At 45.5% G+C, this 22,320-nt stretch overlaps 1 protein-coding gene across 2 annotated transcripts in view; it reads right to left on the bottom strand.

The window, feature by feature from the left end:
- EFEMP1 (EGF containing fibulin extracellular matrix protein 1) overlaps positions 1-19,808 on the bottom strand; it is a 68,949-nt gene extending 49,141 nt beyond the window's left edge. The window contains exons 1-5 of one of the 2 annotated variants that reach the window (XM_082217776.1): positions 19,565-19,808; positions 8,943-9,032; positions 8,133-8,220; positions 3,363-3,411; positions 563-808 (exon numbers count right to left, since the gene is read on the bottom strand). In XM_082217776.1, the coding sequence (XP_082073902.1) occupies positions 563-808; positions 3,363-3,411; positions 8,133-8,216 (379 nt within the window). In that variant the 5' untranslated portion in view covers positions 8,217-8,220; positions 8,943-9,032; positions 19,565-19,808. The remainder of the gene's footprint in view (positions 1-562; positions 809-3,362; positions 3,412-8,132; positions 8,221-8,942; positions 9,033-19,564) is intronic. The other variant, XM_082217775.1, reaches the window with a different exon arrangement.
- Between the last annotated feature and the right edge of the window lie 2,512 nt (positions 19,809-22,320).

Genomic DNA, 22,320 nt, shown 5'->3' with positions numbered 1-22,320 from the left:
GACGGAGAGCAGAAATAAGCTGACCCAGTTCTCACTACAACCTCATGCCTTTCTTCTGAATTACTTTCTCTGATATAAGCCACTAAGGCTACATTACTTGCCCTTCCTGTTATTCTCTACTACACAGCAGGGGCAAACAGATAAGCGCAAGTCCCCCCCTTGCTTCAATTTTGCTGGCATAAGTCCATGTTTCTTGCTGATTTTTTTTTGAAAGAATGCATGACAACTCCATATTTAAACCGCACACATTATTACATGCATTTGTGTACGTATTCCCCACCACTCCCCTCAAAATAATAATAATAATAAATTAATTCAATGCACTTTCTCCTAAAACACATATTTGAACATGCATATCAACTGTGGTATTTTTGGGTATGTGCATGTTATGCGCACCGAAATGGCATTGCAAAATGGGTGCAATTCGACCAGTTTTATTCCAATCAACAACTGAGTTCAGGATGGTTGAACTGGGCCAATCTGGTGCGGAAAGGGGGCCAAATGAATCCCACCCCCTCCCTGATACAGGGATGTAAAGTCTGGCATAAGATGACTTCCTTACCTTGGCACACGTTGTGATCGCTGGCTTCAAACCCGGCCGCGCACTGTATCCCCGGGACAGTCCTTCGAGCTATGGCATTGCCGTTTCGGCCATTAGGCACAGGCACGGGTTCAGGCGCAGGTTGCTCTTGACCATTGTTGACGATAATCTGAGCCGTTCTGGGCAGGCAGAGGTATCCTCCGAAGTGGTTCACGCATTTCATCCCACCTTTGCATGCGTCATGCACGATTTCACATTCGTCGATATCTGCGGTCGAAAACAAGGCGAAGGTGAGCACCAAAACGGCAGCATCCTCCTGCCTCGGATGCAGGCGAGTGTCTCGGGCAGGCGGCAGGTGTGAGAATGTTATCAGCACTTACACATGGAAAGAAAAGGTAGGGGAAGAGGCAGAGACAGTGGAAGAGGCAGCGACAGCCTGTCCTATTTCAAAATAATAATAATAATAATAATAATAATAATAATAATAATAATAATAATAATAATAATAATAATTTATTATTTATACCCTGCCCATCTGGCTGAGCTTCCCCAGCCACTCTGGGCAGCTTCCAATCAAGTGTTAAAAACAATACAGCATTAAATATTAAAAACTTCCCTAAACAGGGCTGCCTTCAGGTGTCTTTTAAAGAGAAGATAGCTGCCTATTTCCTTCACATCTGAAGGGAGGGCGTTCCACAGGGTGGGCGCCACTACCGAGAAGGCCCTCTGTCTAGTTCCCTGTAACTTCACTTCTCGCAATGAGGGAACCACCAGAAGGCCCTCGGTGCTGGATCTCAGTGTCCGGGCTGAACGATGGGGGTGGAGACGTTCCTTCAGGTATACAGGACAGAGGCCGTTTAGGGCTTTAAAGGTCAGCACCAACACTTTGAATTGTGCTCGGAAACGTACTGGGAGCCAATGCAGATCTCTCAGGAACGGTATTATATGGTCCTGGGTGAAACAGAAAGGGGCTCCTCCACTCACTGCTAACCGGGGTTGCATGACTACAGCTTCTGCCAATTATTTTTTTTCATTGATTTTCCAAATTATTACAAGTAAAACCAAATTAATTCAATCTAATATTTCCAAAACCGGTTTCCTGCTCTCATTACATGTTCAAGATGTACCCCCAACTGCTGTATCAGTTTTCACTTAGTCTCTAGTTGACATCACTTCACAACTGAGCCAGTGTGGTGTAGTGGTTAAGAGCGGTGGACTCTGGTGAACCGGGTTCGCTTCCCCGCTCCTCCACATGCAGCTGCTTGGGCCAGTCACACTTCTCTGAAGTCTCTCAGCCTCACTCACAAAGTGTTTGTTGTGAGGGAGGAAGAGAAAGGAGATTGTTAGTCACTTTGAGACTCCTTAGGGTAGTGATAAAGTGCGATATCAAAGCCAATTGCCAGTAATATTTTCGATCAGCTGCCCCTTTACAGTGACTACGGCAGGAGTCAGCAAACATTTTCAGCAGGGGGCTAGTCCACTGTCCCTCATACCTTGTGGGGGGCTGGACTATATTTTGCAAAAAAAAATTAAAATTGAACAAATTCCTATGTCCCACAAATAACCCAGAGATGCCTTTCAAACAAAAACACACATTCTACTCATGTAAAAACATGCTGATTCCCGGACCGTCTGCAGGCTGGATTTAGAAGGCGATTGGGCCGGACACCCACCCCCAGCCACGGGAGATGTGGGAAGTGGCGGCAGCAGCGATATCTCGCGAGAGTTCCGCAAAATCTCACGAGATATTGCCATAATCTGCTGCCGCTGCTTTGCTTTGCTTCTCTGGCAGCAGCGACAGGGGCTGGCAGAGTTTGTGCAGGACCGCTGGCCACTCCCCTGTGTCAGGGACTGGGCAGAGGAGGAAGGGTAAAGACTGCCTCCCCATCCTGACCCTTCCAGGGAGGAGGAAGAGAAAGATAGTATAGATTTACAACAGGGGGTTGAGGCAGGTCGCAGCTGAGAGGCAGATGAGGGGGGAAAGCTGGGAAATCATGGGAGAGCCAGAGCAACACCTGGCTGACACAAGAAAGCATCCCAGACTCTCCATCTCCCAGAACCCGGCGAGCCTTAAAGGTAGGAGAGCAAAGAGCTCAAAGACAGAGAGCATGTAGCAGAACCCGCAGAAGTGATGGATGAGGAAGTGGAAGAGACGGGGTGTGGGGTGGAGATTCACTTGCGACAGTGCCATTATCCAAGAGGCTGGGTTCTATAGCCTCTCTCTGTAAAGACTGAAAGAAAAAAGGACGGTAAGAAACTTTCCTTATCTTTATACTTTCCTGGGCAACATCCTTGGATCCTCAGTCCACCTCATAGGGAGAGGGGAACTGGATGTGCGAGAGGTAGACAGCTAAGCCAATTGCATGTGCAACGCTCAACCATTATTGAGCTCTGCATCACCCTCCTAAATGACTGCTGTCCATGCTGTTGAGTGGGAATGTTCCATGATGCACTCTTTAAAGATAACGGGTGTTTTCAACGAATGGCATGAATGTGACTATAACCCAACAAGATCTGAAGAGTACCGTGTTGGCTATCGCTGCAGTAAATGGATCATTCTCACTGCCCCGGAAGGAAATATCAATGATGAAGAATGCAAATCTGTGCTGGAGAGAAACTGATAGAGTGGATGCGATTCCAAAAAACCAGAATACGGCCACAATGTTTGTGCTCCTTCCCATGCTTTCTCCATAGTCTCTGCACTGGAAAAGACTAAGGAGATAATCCCACTATGCAGACAGAATTCTCAATAGTTCAAGCTCAGGATTCCTTTTGGCAGATATAAATACATCAATGTGCCGCTTGCTACAGTTTACTGTACCTTTGCATCGCTGCATGATGGGATCCCATTCGTAACCGTCTGTGCATTGCTGCATGTAAAACAAAGAAAACCAATTAGCACAATCAAAATGAAAATATGGATTAATATATTTTCTGCTGTTAAGATCAGGCCCCAGTTTTATGGAGCTCTCAGGAAAGAGACTTGCCTCTCTCCCCAGGGCTCACATTACTTTTTACAATTGCTGATCCATCGTCACTGAGGGCCTCCTGAGTTAGGATAACACTAGGGTGGGTGGGAGGGAAATCAGTTTGCAAATTGGAAAAATGTTCTGATGCCCTAGAGGGTGATCTAATTTAGTATGTTCTTTAATTTGTGTTCAGTGAACGAAGCTTGAAAAGTTCCCACTGCCAAGCTTGCAATCCCCATCCATTCATTGTTGCAGTGAACTTATGAAACAAAAGCATTTTCCACAGGAAAATAAAGCACTGCATTTCCCCACATGTCACCTCACTGGAGGGACTGCTGAGGCCATACCTGCACCGCCCAATTAAAATCATTCTCTAGCTTGAGTAAAAAGGTAAAGGGACCCCTGACCATTAGGTCCAGTCGTGCAGCGCACGGAAATGTCATTTACCTTCCCGCCGGAGTGGTACCTATTTATCTACTTGCACTTTGACGTGCTCTCCCCTCACGGGGATTCGAACCGCCTACCTTCTGATCGGCAAGTCCTAGGCTCTGTGGTTTAACCCACAGTGCCATCTGCATCCCGCTAGCTTGAGTAGGAAGCTTCTAACTGCAAGTACAAAATCAGCACATTGGGGAGCACAAGTCTAACCAACGTTTGACCCAACTTACTATTACTGAATGTGCAAAGGGACAGAAATGTCCAAGGAGAGATCATGGACCTCGTTGGAACATTCAAATGGAAGATTTGCAGTCTCTGAAGCCATATTGTCAATCAACAGGTAAGTTGCAGAAAACAATGGCTGGCTTAAGACATCTTGACATCGAAAGCGAAAAATCAAGCAGTACCCTTCTGGTTTCTCAAAATGTAGCATTTTAGCTAAATAACTGACAATCTTCATCATCAGGTTTAACTGATGAAAGAGAGAGAGATGCATACAGATACTGTTGCAGGTTGGGGTGTGTGTGTCAGTCTGCACAATGCCTCCCTTCCTAATCCTTGGGGTCCTGTCCCCGGTAGAGTTAAAAGCTGATAGAACAGTCCTTTGCTAACTAGGCAATTGTAAGATAATGGCCAAAGCTTGTCACTTAAGCACATAAATCAGTCCCTTTGACTAGGAAACAGAGAGTTTAGCATCATAAAGAGCATCCTTTAAAAAAATGACCTGCGCTGCAGCTAAGTGAAATAGCCAGAGGAGTTGTATGTGAGCTCAGCTGAGAGCAGGATGAAGGCTAAGAAGCTGAGACAGACCCAGTACTGGAATACAATGCTGTTGTTAAGGGAGAAGGAAGACCTTTTGGGGTATCAATGCTGTCTGTCTGTCTGTCTATCTATCTATCATCTATCGTCTATCTATCATCTATCTATCTATCATCTATCTATCTATCTATCTATCTATCTATCTATCTATCTATCTATCATCTATCATCTATCTATCTATCTATCTATCTATCTATCTATCTATCTATATCTATCTATCTATCTATCTATCTATCTATCTATCTATCTATCTATCTATCATCTATCCATCCATCCATCCATCCTATCTATCTATATCATCTATCATCTATCTATCTATCTATCTATCTATCATCTATCTATCTATCTATCTATCATCTATCTATCTATCTATCTATCTATCTATCTATCTATCTATCTCTAGCTATCTATCATCTATCTATCTATCTATCTATCTATCTATCTATCTAGCTATCTATCTATCTATCTATCTATCTATCATCTATCTATCATCTATCTATCTATCTATCTATCTATTCATCTATCATCTCTAACTATCTATCTATCATCTATCTATCATCTATCTATCTATCTATCTATCTATCTATCTATCTATCATCTATCTATCATCTATCTATCTATCTATCTATCTATCTATCTATCTATCTATCTCTATCTATCATCTAGCTATCTAGCTATCTCTATCATCTATCTATCTATCTATCATCTATCTATCTATCTATCTATCTATCTATCTATCTATCTATCATCTATCTATCTATCTATCTCTCTCTATCGTCTATCTAATCTACCTCAGGGTTGCCATATGTCCTCTTTTTCCAGGACTCGTCCTCTTTTTCATGGGTAGAATTGTCACAGTGACCCATAGATAAAAGTAGAAGCCGGCAAATGTGCCCTCTTTTTTGCTCTTCAAAATCCGGCAACCCTATCACGTCTGCCATACTAAGCACAGTGTTTTCATAGTAGTACTGATGGCAGGGAGCGAGCGAGCGAGAGAAACCCTCGAGTTAATAAATCAGCTTGTCATGGCGAGCCAAATCCACCCCTGCCGTAACTTGGTAGGCACTCACGGCGTTTGCTCCAGCTAAGAATCTGTCTCAGCATGTTGACGCCCTTGTTGCTCAACACGCTGGGCTGCGGTGGGTTGTTTTGAGTAGCTTTGTTACTCAAGGAGCTTAAATCGGAGGCAGAAACTAACTCTCCCCCCCTTCCATTTATTCACAGGTGATGCTAGAAGTCTGCCAAATCTAGCAGTGAGCTGGAAGGGAACGGGCCTCGAGTGTAACAAGGGGGCAAGAGGGCAGCTAATTGCATTACAACCCCAGCTCTCCAAAGGAATGACAGCATCCTCGGGCTGAGGCAACTGGAGTTACTGTAGCTATAAAAAGGCCTCTGAGCCCCAGAGGAAAAAACAGCAAAACTTACTGAATCTCCCCAATGCCCGTTTAATGCACAACGAAAAATCACGCCCAGTTAACAACCCAACGGGGAGCACTTCGCAGATGACTTATCCTCAAGAAATCCCATTAACTTCAGTGTGATTGCTCCGCTGTGGACGATCAGCAAAATCAGGAACACAGGAAGCTGACTTGCACTGAGTCAGAACATGTCGGTCTTAACCCGGTACTATTGACAACCGATGTCGACGCACGGGCAGTTCCATGGAGAAGGAGGTCGTTCTCAATATGGGGATGAGGGACCGGTGGCCCTCCTGAGGTTGTCAAGACTTCATTTCCCATCACACCCGGCCACGGGCAATGCCAGCTGGGGCTGATGGGAGTTGGAGTCTGGCAGTATCCAGAGACCCACAGCTTCCCCATCCCGGTCTCAAGATATCTCAGGAGGAAAGAGGCAAAAGCAACAAACGATATGAGACTGAATATTCGTGCAGTAGGCTGGGGGAAGAGGCTAAGGTGTTCAGCAAATGCTTCATGCATGATTATGGAAGATCGCAGGGTCACCTCAGATTTAAAAGAGGATTGGGCAGAGGTCTTTTTCAGCAGGAACTCAGGGGAACTGAGTTCCCTTACCTTTTAAAAATTAAATAATTGCTATTCTTTTTTTGTCTTGGAACGGGTATACATACCTGAGCCAAAAATCCACCTATATCTGCAGTCAATAAAGTTGTGGCCATTTCTAATCTAGATCACTGCCTGCTTGAATTTATTAATCACATCTTAAATTTAGTTACAGATAGGTAGCCGTGTTGGTCTGCCATAGTCAAAATAAAAAAATTCCTTCCAGGAGCACCTTAAAGACCAACTAAGTTAGTTCTTGGTATGAGCTTTCGTGTGCATGCACACTTCTGGCAACTTCTGTTTCAGTGTATCTGAAGAAGTGTGCATGCACACGAAAGCTCATACCAAGAACTAACTTAGTTGGTCTTTAAGGTGCTACTGGAAGGAATTTTTTTATCTTAAATTTAGCCACTGCCTGGGGTGGAGGTGGCACTGTGGCTGCAAATAACTAACTAACTAACTAACTAACTAACTAACTAACTAGCTAGCTAGTTAACTAACTAACTTCAACACCTTTCCCCCACAAAAACGCACTGGGATTGGGTAACTGTTGATGGGGAGGACCCTGTGGAACCATTGCCAATAAAAAAAATAGGCCTTACTAGGTTATACAGACCAGTTGACATCTGCTGCGGTGTGAGTGAGGTGGGTTCTGAGGAAGGATTTGAAGGAAGAGAAGCTGGGAATGGTACTATGAATAACAGGAAAGCAGGTGTGCTTTGACAGCTGAAGAACATCTAAACCAGGAACACCTAAGAAGGCACTCTCCAGATTCTACTGTGAACCGCCCTGAGACCTCCGAGTATAGGGCGGTATATAAATTCAACAGATAAATAAATAAATAAATAACAAATAGATATAAATAAATAAATATTGCACTCCGATTCCCATCAGCACCACCCAGCATGGCCAATAGCCAGGGATAATGGGAGTTGTGGTCCATTAACAACTGCAAGGCCACAGGTTCCCCATCCCTACAATATGAGGATGCATTTAACTTTTATTTTTTTTTAAAAAAATGATCTTTATTGAAACGAAAGAATTTTTTTAAAAAAATACACACAAAAAACAAAATTACAAACAAGAGAAAAAAAACAAAAACATAAGAAAAAACAAAACCATCCTTATCAAATTCTCCAAATTCCATTACCTTCTTTCCATGACCTCCTCCTCCTCCCATCTCTTGTATGTTGATTAATAATTGTCGCAGCAAATCCTTTCCATAATTGCATTTAACTTTTAACCTCATGTGTAGTTTGGCCCCCAGACAGATTCTGGTACTATTAACTTCTGTAGGATTGCTTTGAAAGTCCTGTAGTAGACAACATCCCCTCCCCTCAACTTTACCGTGTATGTGATGGTTTCGTCTCCTTCCTGTCCGTGAACTGTAGCGAGCATCAGTGCAGCGAGGACAGCGAACAGCGCCATCATGGATCTTAAAAGAAAGGAAACCCAGTTTAAAAACAACAACACAAGTAGATGACAGGCAGGCACTCCTGATAGCAAGAAACTGAGAAAGGAGGCCTAGCAGATGCCTGGGTTTCAGTGCAGGATCAAACCTGTCTCTGGGATGTACCACTTCAGAGCAATGCTTGGACTAGTTCAGATTAACAGTGAATTAGTTCACTGAACGACACCTAAAAGTAGGCCCCATAATTGCTGGGTGACCTAAATGTGAATAAAAATTTTCGGAACAGAACTTTGAACGATTTATAATTCAACTTCGTTTTCTTATATGTGTTCTTTTAAACCAGGCATAAAACCACACACAAATATGGAAGAACTGCTCTCTTCAGCAGAATAAAATTTCAAAAAGGTAAGGTAAAACACTTGATTATAGGTTATGCCCACTTAAACATAATTTTTTTAAATATTCTGTAAGATGAGATGCACACTACAGAGAAATATTAAGAATGCACTCCTGTGTTCTGTTTATAGGCCAAGTGTGAGTTAAAGGTGAGAGCCTCTTAGAGCAACTGGTCAGACGCGTTTCAGCCTAAAGTCCTCTTCAGTGGCCAAACAAATGTACCTGTGATGGGAATGATTTACCTTAACTTTGTATTTTTGGAATTTAAAACTAAAAAAAAACCCCAGAAATGCTTCACAGAGCGACAAAGATCTGTAACTGTACCCCAGGAGAGAAGATGGGGAAATTACCTGATGAGAGAGGGCAGAACTGAGCCCTGAGACAAACAGGAGAGTGTTGCTTGTAGTTTAGTGATGCTCCAAGCTTGTACCTTTCTGGAACTGAGGAGGGGAAGGCAACAACACAGACGGTATTATAATAACTGTGAATTGTGCCTAATGTAAAAGCCGCTGTTCTCCAGAGACAGATTCTTTTCTGTTTAAACTTCATTGTCCAAATTGCTCAGGTCAGTTCAAAAGGTTCCCATGTTTTTGTCCCAGCGAGGCTGCAAGCTCATGTACATTTTACATCTCCACTGACCACAGTCAAGGACTTACTTCCAAATAAGCATGCATAGGTCCGTACTGTGTTAGTGTTTAAAAGCAGGCCCAGTTCAGCAGACAGCAATGGCCAGCCAATCTCTGGGATAGCTTCTTTGCAACCCTTTATCTTACTCTTAACACCCTTAGCCCACAGCAAGAGGCAGCAATCACCTCTCAGCCCCAGCGATTTGCACTACTGACTGCATTTGCCAGCTCTGCTGAGTTGATTCATCGATTGTACCAAATCAATTTCCCTGCACATAGAAAACTAGGGTGTCAGGGAGAAGAGTGGGGATCCCATGGCTTCCAGATATTGAATTGAAAGGGATGTTGCAAGCATACAGATCCCAAGGAGGGAGGGGTTCCTGATTGGCTGAGGATTCCCCCCCCCCATCCTTGCATAGTACAGCACAATGCATTTATGCTAATATAGCATCAAAGGTCAACCAGCAGGGAACACGGACTTGAATTCTTTCAATGCACAAGAAGGCTTTGAATGAAGGCCCCATATTATCATCAAACTGTGTTCCTCTCTCAAGAAAAGGAATAGGGGAAGATAATTAGGGTAGTGTGAGCTGAGGGGTGTTTCAAGAAGCACACGCAAATAAGGGTTTTTTTTTGGGGGGGGATATCCCCTTGTGATCCCCACGAAGAGCATGGCCACTGGGCCCATCACTTCCTGGCAAATAGAAGGGGAAGAAATGGAGGCAGTGAGAGATTTTAGTTTCCTGGGCTCCATGATCACTGCAGATGGTGACAGCAGTCATGGAATTAAAAGACGCCTGCTTCTTGGGAGAAAAGCAACGACAAACCTAGACAGCATCTTAAAAAGCAGAGACATCACCTTGCCAACAAAGGTCCGTATGGTTAAAGCTACGGTTTTCCCTGTAGTGATGTATGGAAGTGAGAGCTGGACCATAAAGAAGGCTGATCGCCGAAGAATTGATTCTTTTGAATTATGGTGTTGGAGGAGACTCTTAAGAGTCCCGTGGACTGCAAGAAGATCAAACCTATCCATTCTGAAGGAAATCAGCCCTGAGTGCTTACTGGAAGGACAGATCCTGAAGCTGAGGCTCCAATACTTTGGCCACCTCATGAGAAGAGAAGACTCCCTGGAAAAGACCCTGATGTTGGGAAAGATGGGAGGGCACAAGGAGAAGGGGAAGACAGAGGACAAGATGGTTGGGCAGTGTTCTCGAAGCTACCAGCATGAGTTTGACCAAACTGCGGAAGGCAGTGGAAGACAGGAGTGCAGGGCATGCTCTGGTCCATGGGATCACGAAGAGTCGGACACGACTAAACGACTAAACAACAACAATCCCCTTGTGATGGATAGTACTGTCCATAGAGCACGAGACTCTTAATTTCAAGGTTCCAGGCCCACATTGGGCAAAAGATTCTTGCATTGCAGGGGTTGGACTAGATGACCCTCGTGGTCCCTTCCAGCGCTAAAATTCTATGATTCTATGGGATGCCTCAGGGTGAACACATCCTACAGAAGGAACCGCCTTGTCCCACCTAACTCAACACAGAAGCATGGAAACTGCTTCCCTATGATACAAGCTCATGTCTTGTAAAGAAAGCAACCACATTGGCCGGGCTAAGTGTGTGGGTTTCGCCTCTCCCTGGATAACTGCACTTCCACCTGGACCTGTGTCAACTGGCCATTGCAAATGACAGCACGATGGAGAAATCAGCTCCTGCCCCACTGCTGGGGGGTATGTGTGGAACAAGGGCCTATATACAACTAGACAGCCCCACTTTATGGAACAGCTATGCAAGGCTTCAACTGCTCTCTATGCTTTGCGAAACAACTTTTTGATTCTTAAAAGCCAATTCAGGCTGATTAGATGGCTTCGTTTTAATCCGCGCTGGTGCTTAATACTGATTGTTATTGCTGGCCTTAAATTGACTTGCTGTTGGTTTCACATTAGTCTATATGGGAGACTATTCACACTCTATGGGAGTATAAAAGGTAAAGGGACCCCTGACCATTAGGTCCAGTCGTGGCCGACTCTGGGGTTGCGGTGCTCATCTTGCTTTATTGGCCGAGGGAGCCGGCGTACAGCTTCCGGGTCATGTGGCCAGCATGACTAAGCCGCTTCTGGCGAACCCCAGAGCAGCGCATGGAAATGTTGTTTACCTTCCCGCCAGAGCGGTACCTATTTATCTACTTGCACTTTGACGTGCTTTTGAATTCCTAGGTTGGCAGGAGCAGGGACCGAGCAACGGCAGCTCACCCTGTTGCGGGGAGTCGAATCACCAACCTTCTGATCGGCAAGTCCTAGGCTCTGTGGTTTAACCCACAGCGCTACCCGTGTCCCCTATGGGAGTATATTGTATTTTAAAAATGGGGTATCAGAGTTTTTAGGGGGCTAACCAGGTTGGGATAGCTGGGATAGCAGGCTTGTTGGTTTTGAATGTCTTATGTAGATTTTTTTTTTCTTTCCAATTTCGTTGTTCTGTATGGGACAATGACAATAAAGATTATCGTATCATGTTATTTCAGAGGTTGGTTCCATTTTTGAATTTTTGTTTGCGGGGAGGGGCATTTTACAGAAATAAAACGGCAGCAAGGAAACGTAAAATGAGAACATCCAGTAATCTGGCCACCACATAAGAATCTCAGTCTTTAGCATCGCCATCTGAGTCCACCTGAAAGAAAAACCTTAAAGAACCTTTGTATCTGTAAGACTGTAAGCAAATTCTCTTCCTGTTCAATGCACTCTTAAGGCCAGATCCAACGTTACCATGTGGTATTCTCAAAACCTCCGTACACAGGATTGCCTTCAGGCGGTTCGGGTGGGTCGGATAACTCCATACCCTCCATCATTTCTCCAATGAAAATAGGGACATCCTAAGGGGAAGTGGGACATTCCAGACGGCTTCTCTAAATCACGGATGCCCCTGGGAAATAGGGACACTTGGAGGGTCTGCATTTCTCCAGGTGGGACGGAAATGTCCCCTCTCTCTGAAACCTTGGGGAGCCACTGCCAATATTGCTGTGACGTTAACATATGAGAGTGCTGGAGGTGAAATAGTTAAACAGGCTACCCAATCAGAACCCAGGGGGGTGGAGTCAGAGGGACTATAAAGCCAGCTCTGGGAGGGGCAAAGGAGTTCGTTCGTTGGGAGGTTGGTTGGAGTAGGAGTGAATTGGGATAGAGTCTGTGGGTAGGTTGAGTCAGTGTAGCGAAATGAGCTGAGTCAGGAACAGTTAGGGGCTAGGAAGACGAGTAAATATCTGAGAGGTGGTTTAGTGAGTGAGAGCAGGTGCTGAAGTTATAGGTCTGGATAGGCACCCCATGACTGTAATTGACCGATACCGTTTATGAAACCACACACTTGTTAAAGGTAAAGGTAAAGGGACCCCTGACCATTAGGTTGAGTCATGACCGACTCTGGGGTTGCAGCGCTCATCTCGTTTTATTGGCCGAGGGAGCCAGCGTACAGCTTCCGAGTCATGTGGCCAGCATGACCAAGCCGCTTCTGGCTAACCAGAGCAGCGCATGAAAACACCATTTACCTTACTGCCAGATCGGTACCTATTTATCTACTTGCACTGGTGTGCTTTTGAACTGCTAGGTTGGCAGGAGCAGGGACCGAGCAACAGGAGCTCACCCCGTCACGGGGATTCGAACTGCCGACCTTCTGATCAGCAAGTCCTAGGCTCTGTGGTTTTAACCCTGACTGGACTCAGTATTGTACCAGGTAGGGCCTGGGTGGTGGCAGCAAGAAATAAAGTGGTGGCACAGGGATCAAAAGGCAGTGAAACGTCCGGGGACCCTATGAGATCGCCACAATTGCCAGTAGGCTATTCTGATCTAGAGGGAACTGTGTTCTCACTCAATACAAGGCAGACCTCCATGTTCTTATATGTCACTATTGAATTTGCACTCCCTCCCCTCCAGCAATGTGCTGGTCCACATTTCCCAACCTAAGTTGCTCCTGAGCCCAATGGTGGTGGGAACAGAGGGAGAGAGAGGAAGAGAGGTCTCTTGCGTCCTCTTTCCAGAGTGGCCAACCACAGATGCAATATATAGGAAGTGTAGGAAGCTACCCTATAATCTTCTCTAAACAGCCATCAGCGACCACATAGGATTTTCCCATCAGAAAAGGAATGAGAGGCTGCCTGGTCTTGGCAAGAAAGAGGCTGATGGCAGAATTGGCCTTTTGCTATGTAACCACCTGCAAGGATCAGGAACAGACCCTCATTATGGGCCAGATATTATATTTATAGCAACTAAGCTGGCTCCAGGTTTAAGGGGAAGCTGGGAAAGATGTCTCATTTTGGGGAGGGGACCACCGACTTTGGGACTTGAGGCAGTGGCAGCAGTGCTGTGCTGAGTGGGTGGGAGCCGCCATGTTAATTTCCCATAATGCCCCATGTTATGTCCTGAGTTGAATAGGATCCAAAAGGCAGCAGTCTGTTTGGTCCTAGAACAACAGGATTCAGAATGCAGCAGTCTGATTGGTCCTAGAACAATAGGATCCAGAATGCAGCTGTCTGATTGGTCCGCAGGAGCCACCCAATCCAACTCCAGGTGGAATTGAATCCACAACCTGATTGGCCTACAGGTGAATCCCAGAATTAGCCAATCACGTGGGGCCCATGGTGTAAATAATGTATATAAAGCAGACATTCTGGACAAACTTCCATTCCTCCTCACCACTATGAGCTGAATAAAGAGCATGAAATCCACTCTTGACTCCGAGTATATTTCACCCCTGATGTTGCATCTTTCTGGGGCATTGTGGGAGATGAACATGGTGACTCCCAGTCGCTTTCAAACGGGCTTTGCAGCCTCAGCAGTTGCCTAAGGATGCCATATGATAACACCCCTGAGGTATTTTGAGTGTACACAAGGTGGCAAACCCAGGTCAGCCTCTGCGTAATGTGTGAAAGTGCTCTAAAAAGCGACACAAGAAATCCAGCCTCCAGAACCTAGGCATCACCTGAACTCTCCAACTTCCTGAAATACACAGGACAGCACCTGCCCCTCTTTACCAATGTAATGATATGAATCATTGAACCCACTTTGAATTCAACCGAACCTCATGACTCGCTTCAGCTGTGTCCACTGAACAAGGTCATCCACACAAACATGAATTCCACTCTTATCTCTTGACCTCATGTGCAGAGGACGTCCCATTTAAAAAGTGTTGAGCCTGCAATGGTGGGTGTCTTGACACAAAACCTTTGAGCATCAATGCCCAACACATGTGTCATATCAACTCCTGGTGCTGTTTGCAGTAAATGATGATGGTGCACATGTGAAAAGCATACGGTATTATGTATGTGTGTGTGTATCTATCAGTCTATCAACTGTATGTAAGTTGCTTGAAGATGTGACAATCAACTTGTAAGTTTAATAAATGAAAAGTAACTCAAATAGAAAGCATAAGAAGGTGGGAGAGTTTTGTGCTTAGAAATAAAGCTCTGGTCTGATAGCACAAAACTGGAAGACTGGAGAAATTCCAACAAAAGAAGAACGGCAAGAGAAATTGATGAATTACACAGAACTGGCAAAACTGATGGATGGACTATGAGAAAAGGACAACAGTGACTTTGAAAAAAGAGTGGGGACCTTTTATAATATATTTGCAGAAACAAAGAAAGAACATCGACTTGATGGCAGGATTTAAATAAACACTCACATCTTTATTAACAGAGAACATTTAAAATAATGTAGAAATGATATAGTGGATTTTAAGAAGCAGCAGTATGTAGTAAGGTCAAGGGACCCCTGACCATTATGTCCAGTCGTGACCGACTCTGGGGTTGCGGCGCTCATCTCGCGTTATTGGCCGAGGGAGCTGGCGTACAGCTTCCGGGTAACAAATCAGAAATGGAAGCTGAGGGAAGCCCAGGAGGCAAGGGGTGAAGAGTTGTAATATGTATGTTATTGATATGAGATGTATGTAATGACAGAAGGAAGTGAATAAAATTTTATTTTAAAAAAAGAAATAAGAAATAAAGCACTGGTTTTGTATTGTGGAGAAGAGTGACCTGCGAGGAACAAGAAGTCCCCTGTTCAAATCTCACCTGCAATAGACACAACTTGTAGGCTGGGATAGCTCAGTCAGTAGAGCATGAGACTCTTAATCTCAGGATTCTGGGTCTGAGCCCCACATTGGACAAAATATTCCTGTGTCACAGGGGGTGGAAAATATGACCCTCGCGGTCCCTTCCAACTCTACAATTCTATGATTCTATGATCACACATTGAAAACATAATGCATAATACATCTCTGTACTACAGCATCTGCAGCTGGTTCACACCCACATTGTCCTGAAACTGTCTAAAACCCTGAACTGCCACACTAGCATGTGGTAATTTTTGCTTTCTTCCATCTTCGACCTTGGACAGAAGCAAAGGGAGCAATTATCTTGGGAAAGAACGCTTTCCCCTTTCTTGTGAGAATATGTAGGGGAGCTGCTCCCCAATATTTTATTTTCTCTATACTTTAAGAAGAAGAAGAGGAGTTTGGATTTGATATCCTGCTTTATCACTACCCTAAAGAGTCTCAAAGCAGCTAACGTTCTCCTTTTCCCTTCCTCCCCCATAACAAACACTCTGTGAGGTGGGTGAGGCTGAGAGACTTCAGAGAAGTGTGACTGGCCCAAGATCACCCAGCAGCTGCATGTGGAGGAGCAGGGAAGCGAACCCAGTTCACCAGATTACGAGTCTACCGCTCTTAACCACACTGGTTCTTTAAGTGTTCAAAGGAAGAAACAACAACAATAATACTGGCCTACATTAAAGGGGTGTTGTAAGGACTATCACAATGAGGTATGTGAAAAGCTTTGGGCAGTATCCAGTGCACTCGTCCTGTCTGCACAAGGATTTGCACTTGTGCAACAGACCTTTTTCCAGCCCTCCTCCTCCTCCTCCTCCTGTGTGTGGTCCAGGCCCTCTCCAAATCTGCTCCAGAAGGTTGGGGGAACCCCAGAACGGTGGGTCAGAACACCCTTGAACTGCCAGAACGATTCTTTGGATGCTTTGGATGCACCCCTTCAAATTCTGCTATATATATTGTAAGTATAATTCTGTGAAGGTTGCCAGAGGTGCCTTCTGCTACGCTTCCTGTTTCCACAAAACACAAGAGGTTGAGAATTCTTTTACTGGATCAGATCAAGGTGTACAAAATCCAGTGGACATGTTTCTTATTTCAGCCCCATTCCAGCTCTAGAGTATTCTACAACTAGAGTATTCAGACTCGTTATCAAGTGTCTTCTCTTAGGCAATACATCTTCTGGTTCCAGCACAATATATCTCATTCAGGCCCCTTCAGTGCCATCTACAGAAAAGGCTCCACAGGTTCAGGGCTTATGGTCTTGCAGGAAGCAACCAGCATTTATCCCCCCCCCTTTAGTAGTGGAATATATTTAGGGCAGTCTTGCCAATAAATCCACCAAAGTTAGAAACATTTTACCTGCCTGTTCGCTACACACATACACCATTTGCAGCATATCAGCAGCCTTAAAAAGGAATGCAGAGAGGGACATTTTCTCTTCCATTTTACAGAAATATTCCTGCTTGATCACCTGGAAAAATTTCTTACTTGCCACAAGCAAAATGGCAAGTGGTTAATTTCTAGGTCAATCGGTGACCTGGATGCAAAGTGCAATCAGCTAGGATCGGCAGGCTTAAAAAGGTAAAGGGACCCCTGACCATTAGGTCCAGTCGTGGTCGACTCTGGGGTTGCAGCACTCATCTCACTTTATTGGCCGAGGGAGCCGGTGTACAGCTTCCGGGTTATGTGGCCAGCATGACTAAGCCACTTCTGGCGAACCAGAGCAGTGCACGGAAATGATGTTTACCTTCCCGCTGGAGGGGTACCTATTTATCTACTTGCACTTGGACGTGCTTTCAAACTGCTAAGATGGCAGGAGCAGGGACCGAGCAACGGGAGCTCACCCCGTCACGGGGATACGAATCGCCGACCTTCTGATTGGCAAGTCCTAGGCTCTGTGGTTTAACCCACAGCGCCACCCCCAGGCTTACAGCGGCCTAAATTCAGCATGCGGAATAATGCCAGTGCTTAACGTCCTATGCTTGAGGATGAATATCAGATTGGTCCAAAAGTTTGTGAGAATGTCAGGCAAAGTGGCATCCGTTTTGTTGGCCCATCTCAGACAGGGTTGCGGTGGGGTGTGTGTGGAATCTGTGGCCCTCCAGATGTTGCTGGACCCCAGCTCCCATCAGCCCCAGCCAGCAAAGCCTGTGGTGAGGGATCATGGGAGTTGTAGTCCAACGAGATCTGGAGGGCTACAGGTTCGCCATCTCTGATGTAGCAACTAGCAGCTATTTTTGCAGGACACACCCCACTCTCTTTCTCACCCCCACCCGTTCACCCCCTTCATACACCATCCATTCATTCTCACTCAAACATCCCGTGCCTCCATTCAAACACATGCGAGGACGAACCCCATTGATACAGGATCCGTTCTCCACACACCCTTTCTCTTACACCTTCCCCCCTTTCTCTCACATAACACAACACCCTACCTATCTAGGCCCCCCATATTTCCTCCCCCGCTTTCCTCCCCCATCTCTAAAAATTTAAAGCAGGTACGAAGGCTGTGGGAACGTCCTGCTACCCTCAACTGCTGCCAGCTGGAATGGTCTGCCTCAGGGTAATGTGGCTGCAAAATTATTTTACCTACTTCATCAAGAACTGGTGTCTCTCTGTGTGGAATGTATGGGAGCAGAAAGAAATGCATTGAATCTTAGAATCAATCCCCTGCAATGCAGGAATATGCAGTCATCCTATACAGGGATCGAACCTGCAACCTCAGCGTATAACAGCACCATGCTCTAACCAACTCCCTGGCTTTACTGATTTTCTTTATTTTATTACCACATCCACATGCCACTTTCCCTCCAAGGAGCTGAAGGTGGCATACGCCGTTCTTCCCTTCCCCCCATTTTATCCTCACAACAGGCTTGAGAGGCAGGATGGGCTGGGAGGGCGTGACTGGTCCAAGGTTACGCTGCGAGTTTCCTGCCTGAGTGGGGCTTTGAACAGGCGTCTCCCCAATATCCAGCCCAACACCCTGACCCCTGCACCACTCTGGCTCTCAGCAACCAGCCAGGCCCCTTATTTTAAGAAAGGCAGTGGCGTAGCGTGGGTTGTCAGCACCCGGGGCAAGGCAAGTAATTTGCGCCCCCCCTCTGCCCTAGGGGCAGAGAGCTGCAAGTGCGAGCGCCCCCCCCCAGATGTTGTGCCCGGTGCGGCCGGCCCCCCCTGCACCCCCCACGCTACGCCACTGAAGAAAGGTATCCTTCGTTAAGTCCAGAAACCTCCCCTCGCCCCGGAGAATAAAGTTCCAGGTTGCCCTTCCCTTTTGGATATTATTAATTTTGGTATGGCACTGCCTGGTTACCTCTCACTATTCTGATTGATTGAAGTGGTGGACTTGGGGCTCTCAAATTCAAAGCCTCTCTCGCTCTTCGTTCTACAGCATTGTTGTGGCGCCCCCTGCAGTGTGGCCAAACCGGGCGCGCTACCCTAAAACCGCCTCTGTCTCCTACCCCAAGCAGACTGGACCCTAAACATATTTGCGTTTCAGAAACTGAAGCCCTGTGGAATTCAAGGAGAGTTAACTCCCAAAAATGGTGTTTAAGGACCACAGAGTTCCCACTGCCTGTTCAGTTAAAGGCTTCCGCTCCAACAGGGCAGCCAACATAGGAGAGGAAGTCTTTAATTGAACAGGCAGTGGAGCTTCCTTCTGAGTTGATATTCCTTAGGTTTGCACAGCCAGACAAGGGGTTCAGAACACTACCTCCCTCCTTCCCAATTGCTTCTCCCTCTTTCTATAATCTCATGTTACCTCCTGGGCTCCTTAGGGAGGAAGGGCAGGATATAAATTTAATATATGTAAAAGCAAGCAACGATTGCTTGTCTCCCCACACCAACCCTAACATTCTTATCCCCCCTGGACTAGAAAACCTTCCCAGCTGAGGGTGGTACCCCACCAAGTCCTAGGCGCTGAAAACAATCCCCTGAAGTCGCTCAAGTTTTCCAGTGAGTCTAATCGGACTGAGTGGGAGACACGACCCACAAACCAGCCCAAGGGGGGGAAAATCCCCTACATTCCGCTTGCAAGATTTGCAAACTGCATCCACTTCGGCGCACGGAAAATCCTTGCATTGATCCATTTGCACCCGCAAATCTCGGTGCGCCAGAAACTTTCCTTTGCAAGAATCTGCCCACCTAACCAAGCGAGGAATCACCTCTCTCTCTCTCTCTCTCTCTCTCTCTCTCCCGCCGCCGCTGCGTGCCATCGGGATCCGAATCTGAATCCGAATCCGGGCGCGCCTTACCTGCACAGCCGCAAGAACGCGATGCCCCTCTTGAAGACCGCAGCTTAGGTGAGAAGGGAAGAGGGTCGACTCCCTTCCCGAAGCGAGCCAGGCTGCAAGACGCCTAAGTTTGCAGAGAGAGGAGTTGGAGAGAGCTGATGGAAGCTCTCTCCCCAACGGCAGGTTAAGCCTGCGCCTTCGCTGCGCTCCGTTCGCAGATGGAGCGTGTTCCCCGCACCGCCTCCCTTAGCAAAGATCTTTGACAAACTTCCCGGCTACTGTTTGCATCCATTGGACGCCCCCTACCGATCTTCCGCTGACTCGACCCTTGCTGAGAAGAGCCTGATGTCGAAACACGGGGCGGAGGAGAGGTCGCGCGGTGCAAACCCAGAATTTATTATTTTCATGTTTCATATTTTGTTTTGCGCTTACTTCTTTCAATGGAAGGCGCTGCTCAGTAAAGGGATTCCTTTTCAGGGCGCGTTCCTCTTCCTCTGCCAGTGCCAAGCACCCACAGAATTCCCCGTGAAGGAGCCAGGCACCCACAAATTTCAGTGCCAGGGCCATGGCACCCACAGCTCCGGGCACCCGCAGTCGCAGGGCCAAGTTGGCACTCCTGGCATCATCTTTGAAGCTTACGCCACAATCTAAACACATCCTGTCTTTAAACTGCATGCGCAAAAGCTGTGTGTAAACTTTATGAAATAAATAAAATAAGCTTTAACAATTGTGTCACACGCCATGTGCCGAGTCTTGAAAGCGCCACAAACTTACCTGCTGAAATAGACCTAACCTCCTAGAAAATGGTCTGGAACTGAACCATTTCAGTAGCCTAGCGCCTACCCCTTTCCAAGAAAGAAGAAGTACAAATTGCAAAATAAAGAAAACAAATCAGGATTTGCACCATATGACATCTCCACCCTGTCTTTCAACATCAGGTTCTTGACCGCAAGGGTCAAGTCAGTAGAAGATCAGTAGGGAGCATTCAATGGACACTTGTAAAACTTGCAAAAGGTTTGGGTTTGGGTACAAATGGCAATCAATCTATCTATCTATCTATCTATCTATCATCTATCTATCTATCTATCTATCTATCTATATCTATCAATCAATCTGGTAAGGAATAAAATGCTGTAGCAATTGATCAGGTGAGCAGAGCAGAATGTGGAGGGCATGATCCAGCAAACACACAGCACTTTTAAAAAGTTGGATGGCCTTCAAATGGGAGTTTTCAGCCCTGAGTCCACAGGGCTTGAAACTGTGGCTGAATTGTGACCACAGCAGTTTCAGAAGAAGGGTATAGATTTTCTTAGGATGCGCACTGGCTTGGAAGGAAGTGGGATTTACTTCTGAGTAAATATGTATAGGGAGCACTGCTAAAGTAAAAACAAACAAACAAACAAAAGCCTGATATACGACGATTCAGTTGTTCATTTTGGTGATATCTATCTGGATCAGAGACACACTTGGGCCCATCTGCACCCTGTGTTTATTTTATTTTTTTATAAATATTTTATTCAATTTTCAAACATAAAATAAAAAGCACACAATAAACACACAAATTCCCTTCCCCAAGAAAATAACAAACCAAGAAAGAAAACAGATACAATTACACCCACAAACAATATAGAAAAAGAAAAGAAAAGAAAAAAGAAAAAAACACAACTATTCATAACATTTTTTATATAATTAACTGGACTTCCTCACATCTCCCTTACCCTGCATTCTCTATAATAAAAGTATCAGCAAATTGTTACCATATTTGATTTCTTATTTTGTACTTCTCAAATGTTGTCTTTCTAAGCTTAAAGCAATTTTTGTCAATTACTTATAACTTGAAATAAACATAATATTACTTTAAGTTTCGATTCTTTCTTGCATATCACTTAGTTTTCAATATCTCACAATCAAATTACTGGAACCATGTTTTTCTAAATCGTGCAGTTTCTTAGCATTCATACAATTTATACTGTTTTTGTAAATAGTCCTTAAACTTTTTCCAATCCTCCTCTGTTGTTTCTTCTCCCAAATCTCGGATTCTGCCAGTCATTTCAGCCAGTTCCATGTAGTCCATCAATTGCGTCTGCCACTCTTCCAGTGTGGGCAAATCTTGTGTCTTCCAATACATCTGCACCCTGTGTTTAAAGTAGGATCTCATAGATCTCTCATAGAATTGGAAGGGATCCTAAGGAGCATCTAGTCCAACCCCCTGAAACGCAGGAATATGCAGCTGTCCAGATATCGAACCTGCAACCTTGACATTGTCAGCACCATGCCCTATTCAGCTATCATACCACCTTCTTCTTCTTCTTCTTCTTCTTCTTCTTCTTCTTCTTCTTCTTCTTCTTCTTCTTCTTCTTCTATCACTCATAGCTGCATAAGATTATCTTCCACAAACATGGTTTGAGTCTGTAAGTGACTGGGGAGGCCAATTCTGGATCCACACGTCCTTCCACAGTGGGGACATAAGCTTCCGGGTGGGAGTTGATCACAGTGAGGGTTTGCCAAGTGTGCCTTCCTCTTAGCCCGTTTCTCCCTTTTGTCCTGAGTTGGAGTGTCTTCAAAGTCCATGACACCTTTGGTAAACTGCCATGTCTTGCCACAAAGAATCCTGGGTAATGTAGTCTGTCATGGGCGCAGAGAGTTGTTCGCAGACTCCTATTCCCTGAGGAGAGCTGCAATTCTCAGAGTGGCAAATGCAGTTCCAGACCTCCTGCATGTGTTCATTTCTGCAGGAATCAATGCACTGACAATCGCAGAAACATAGAAAGCTGCCT

Source organism: Podarcis vaucheri, assembly GCF_965113315.1.
Source record: "Podarcis vaucheri genome assembly, chromosome: 3".
Lineage (NCBI taxonomy): Eukaryota > Metazoa > Chordata > Lepidosauria > Squamata > Lacertidae > Podarcis > Podarcis vaucheri.
The sequence above is the reverse complement of the archived record's forward strand: the minus strand, read 5'-3'. Positions and strand labels throughout refer to the sequence as shown.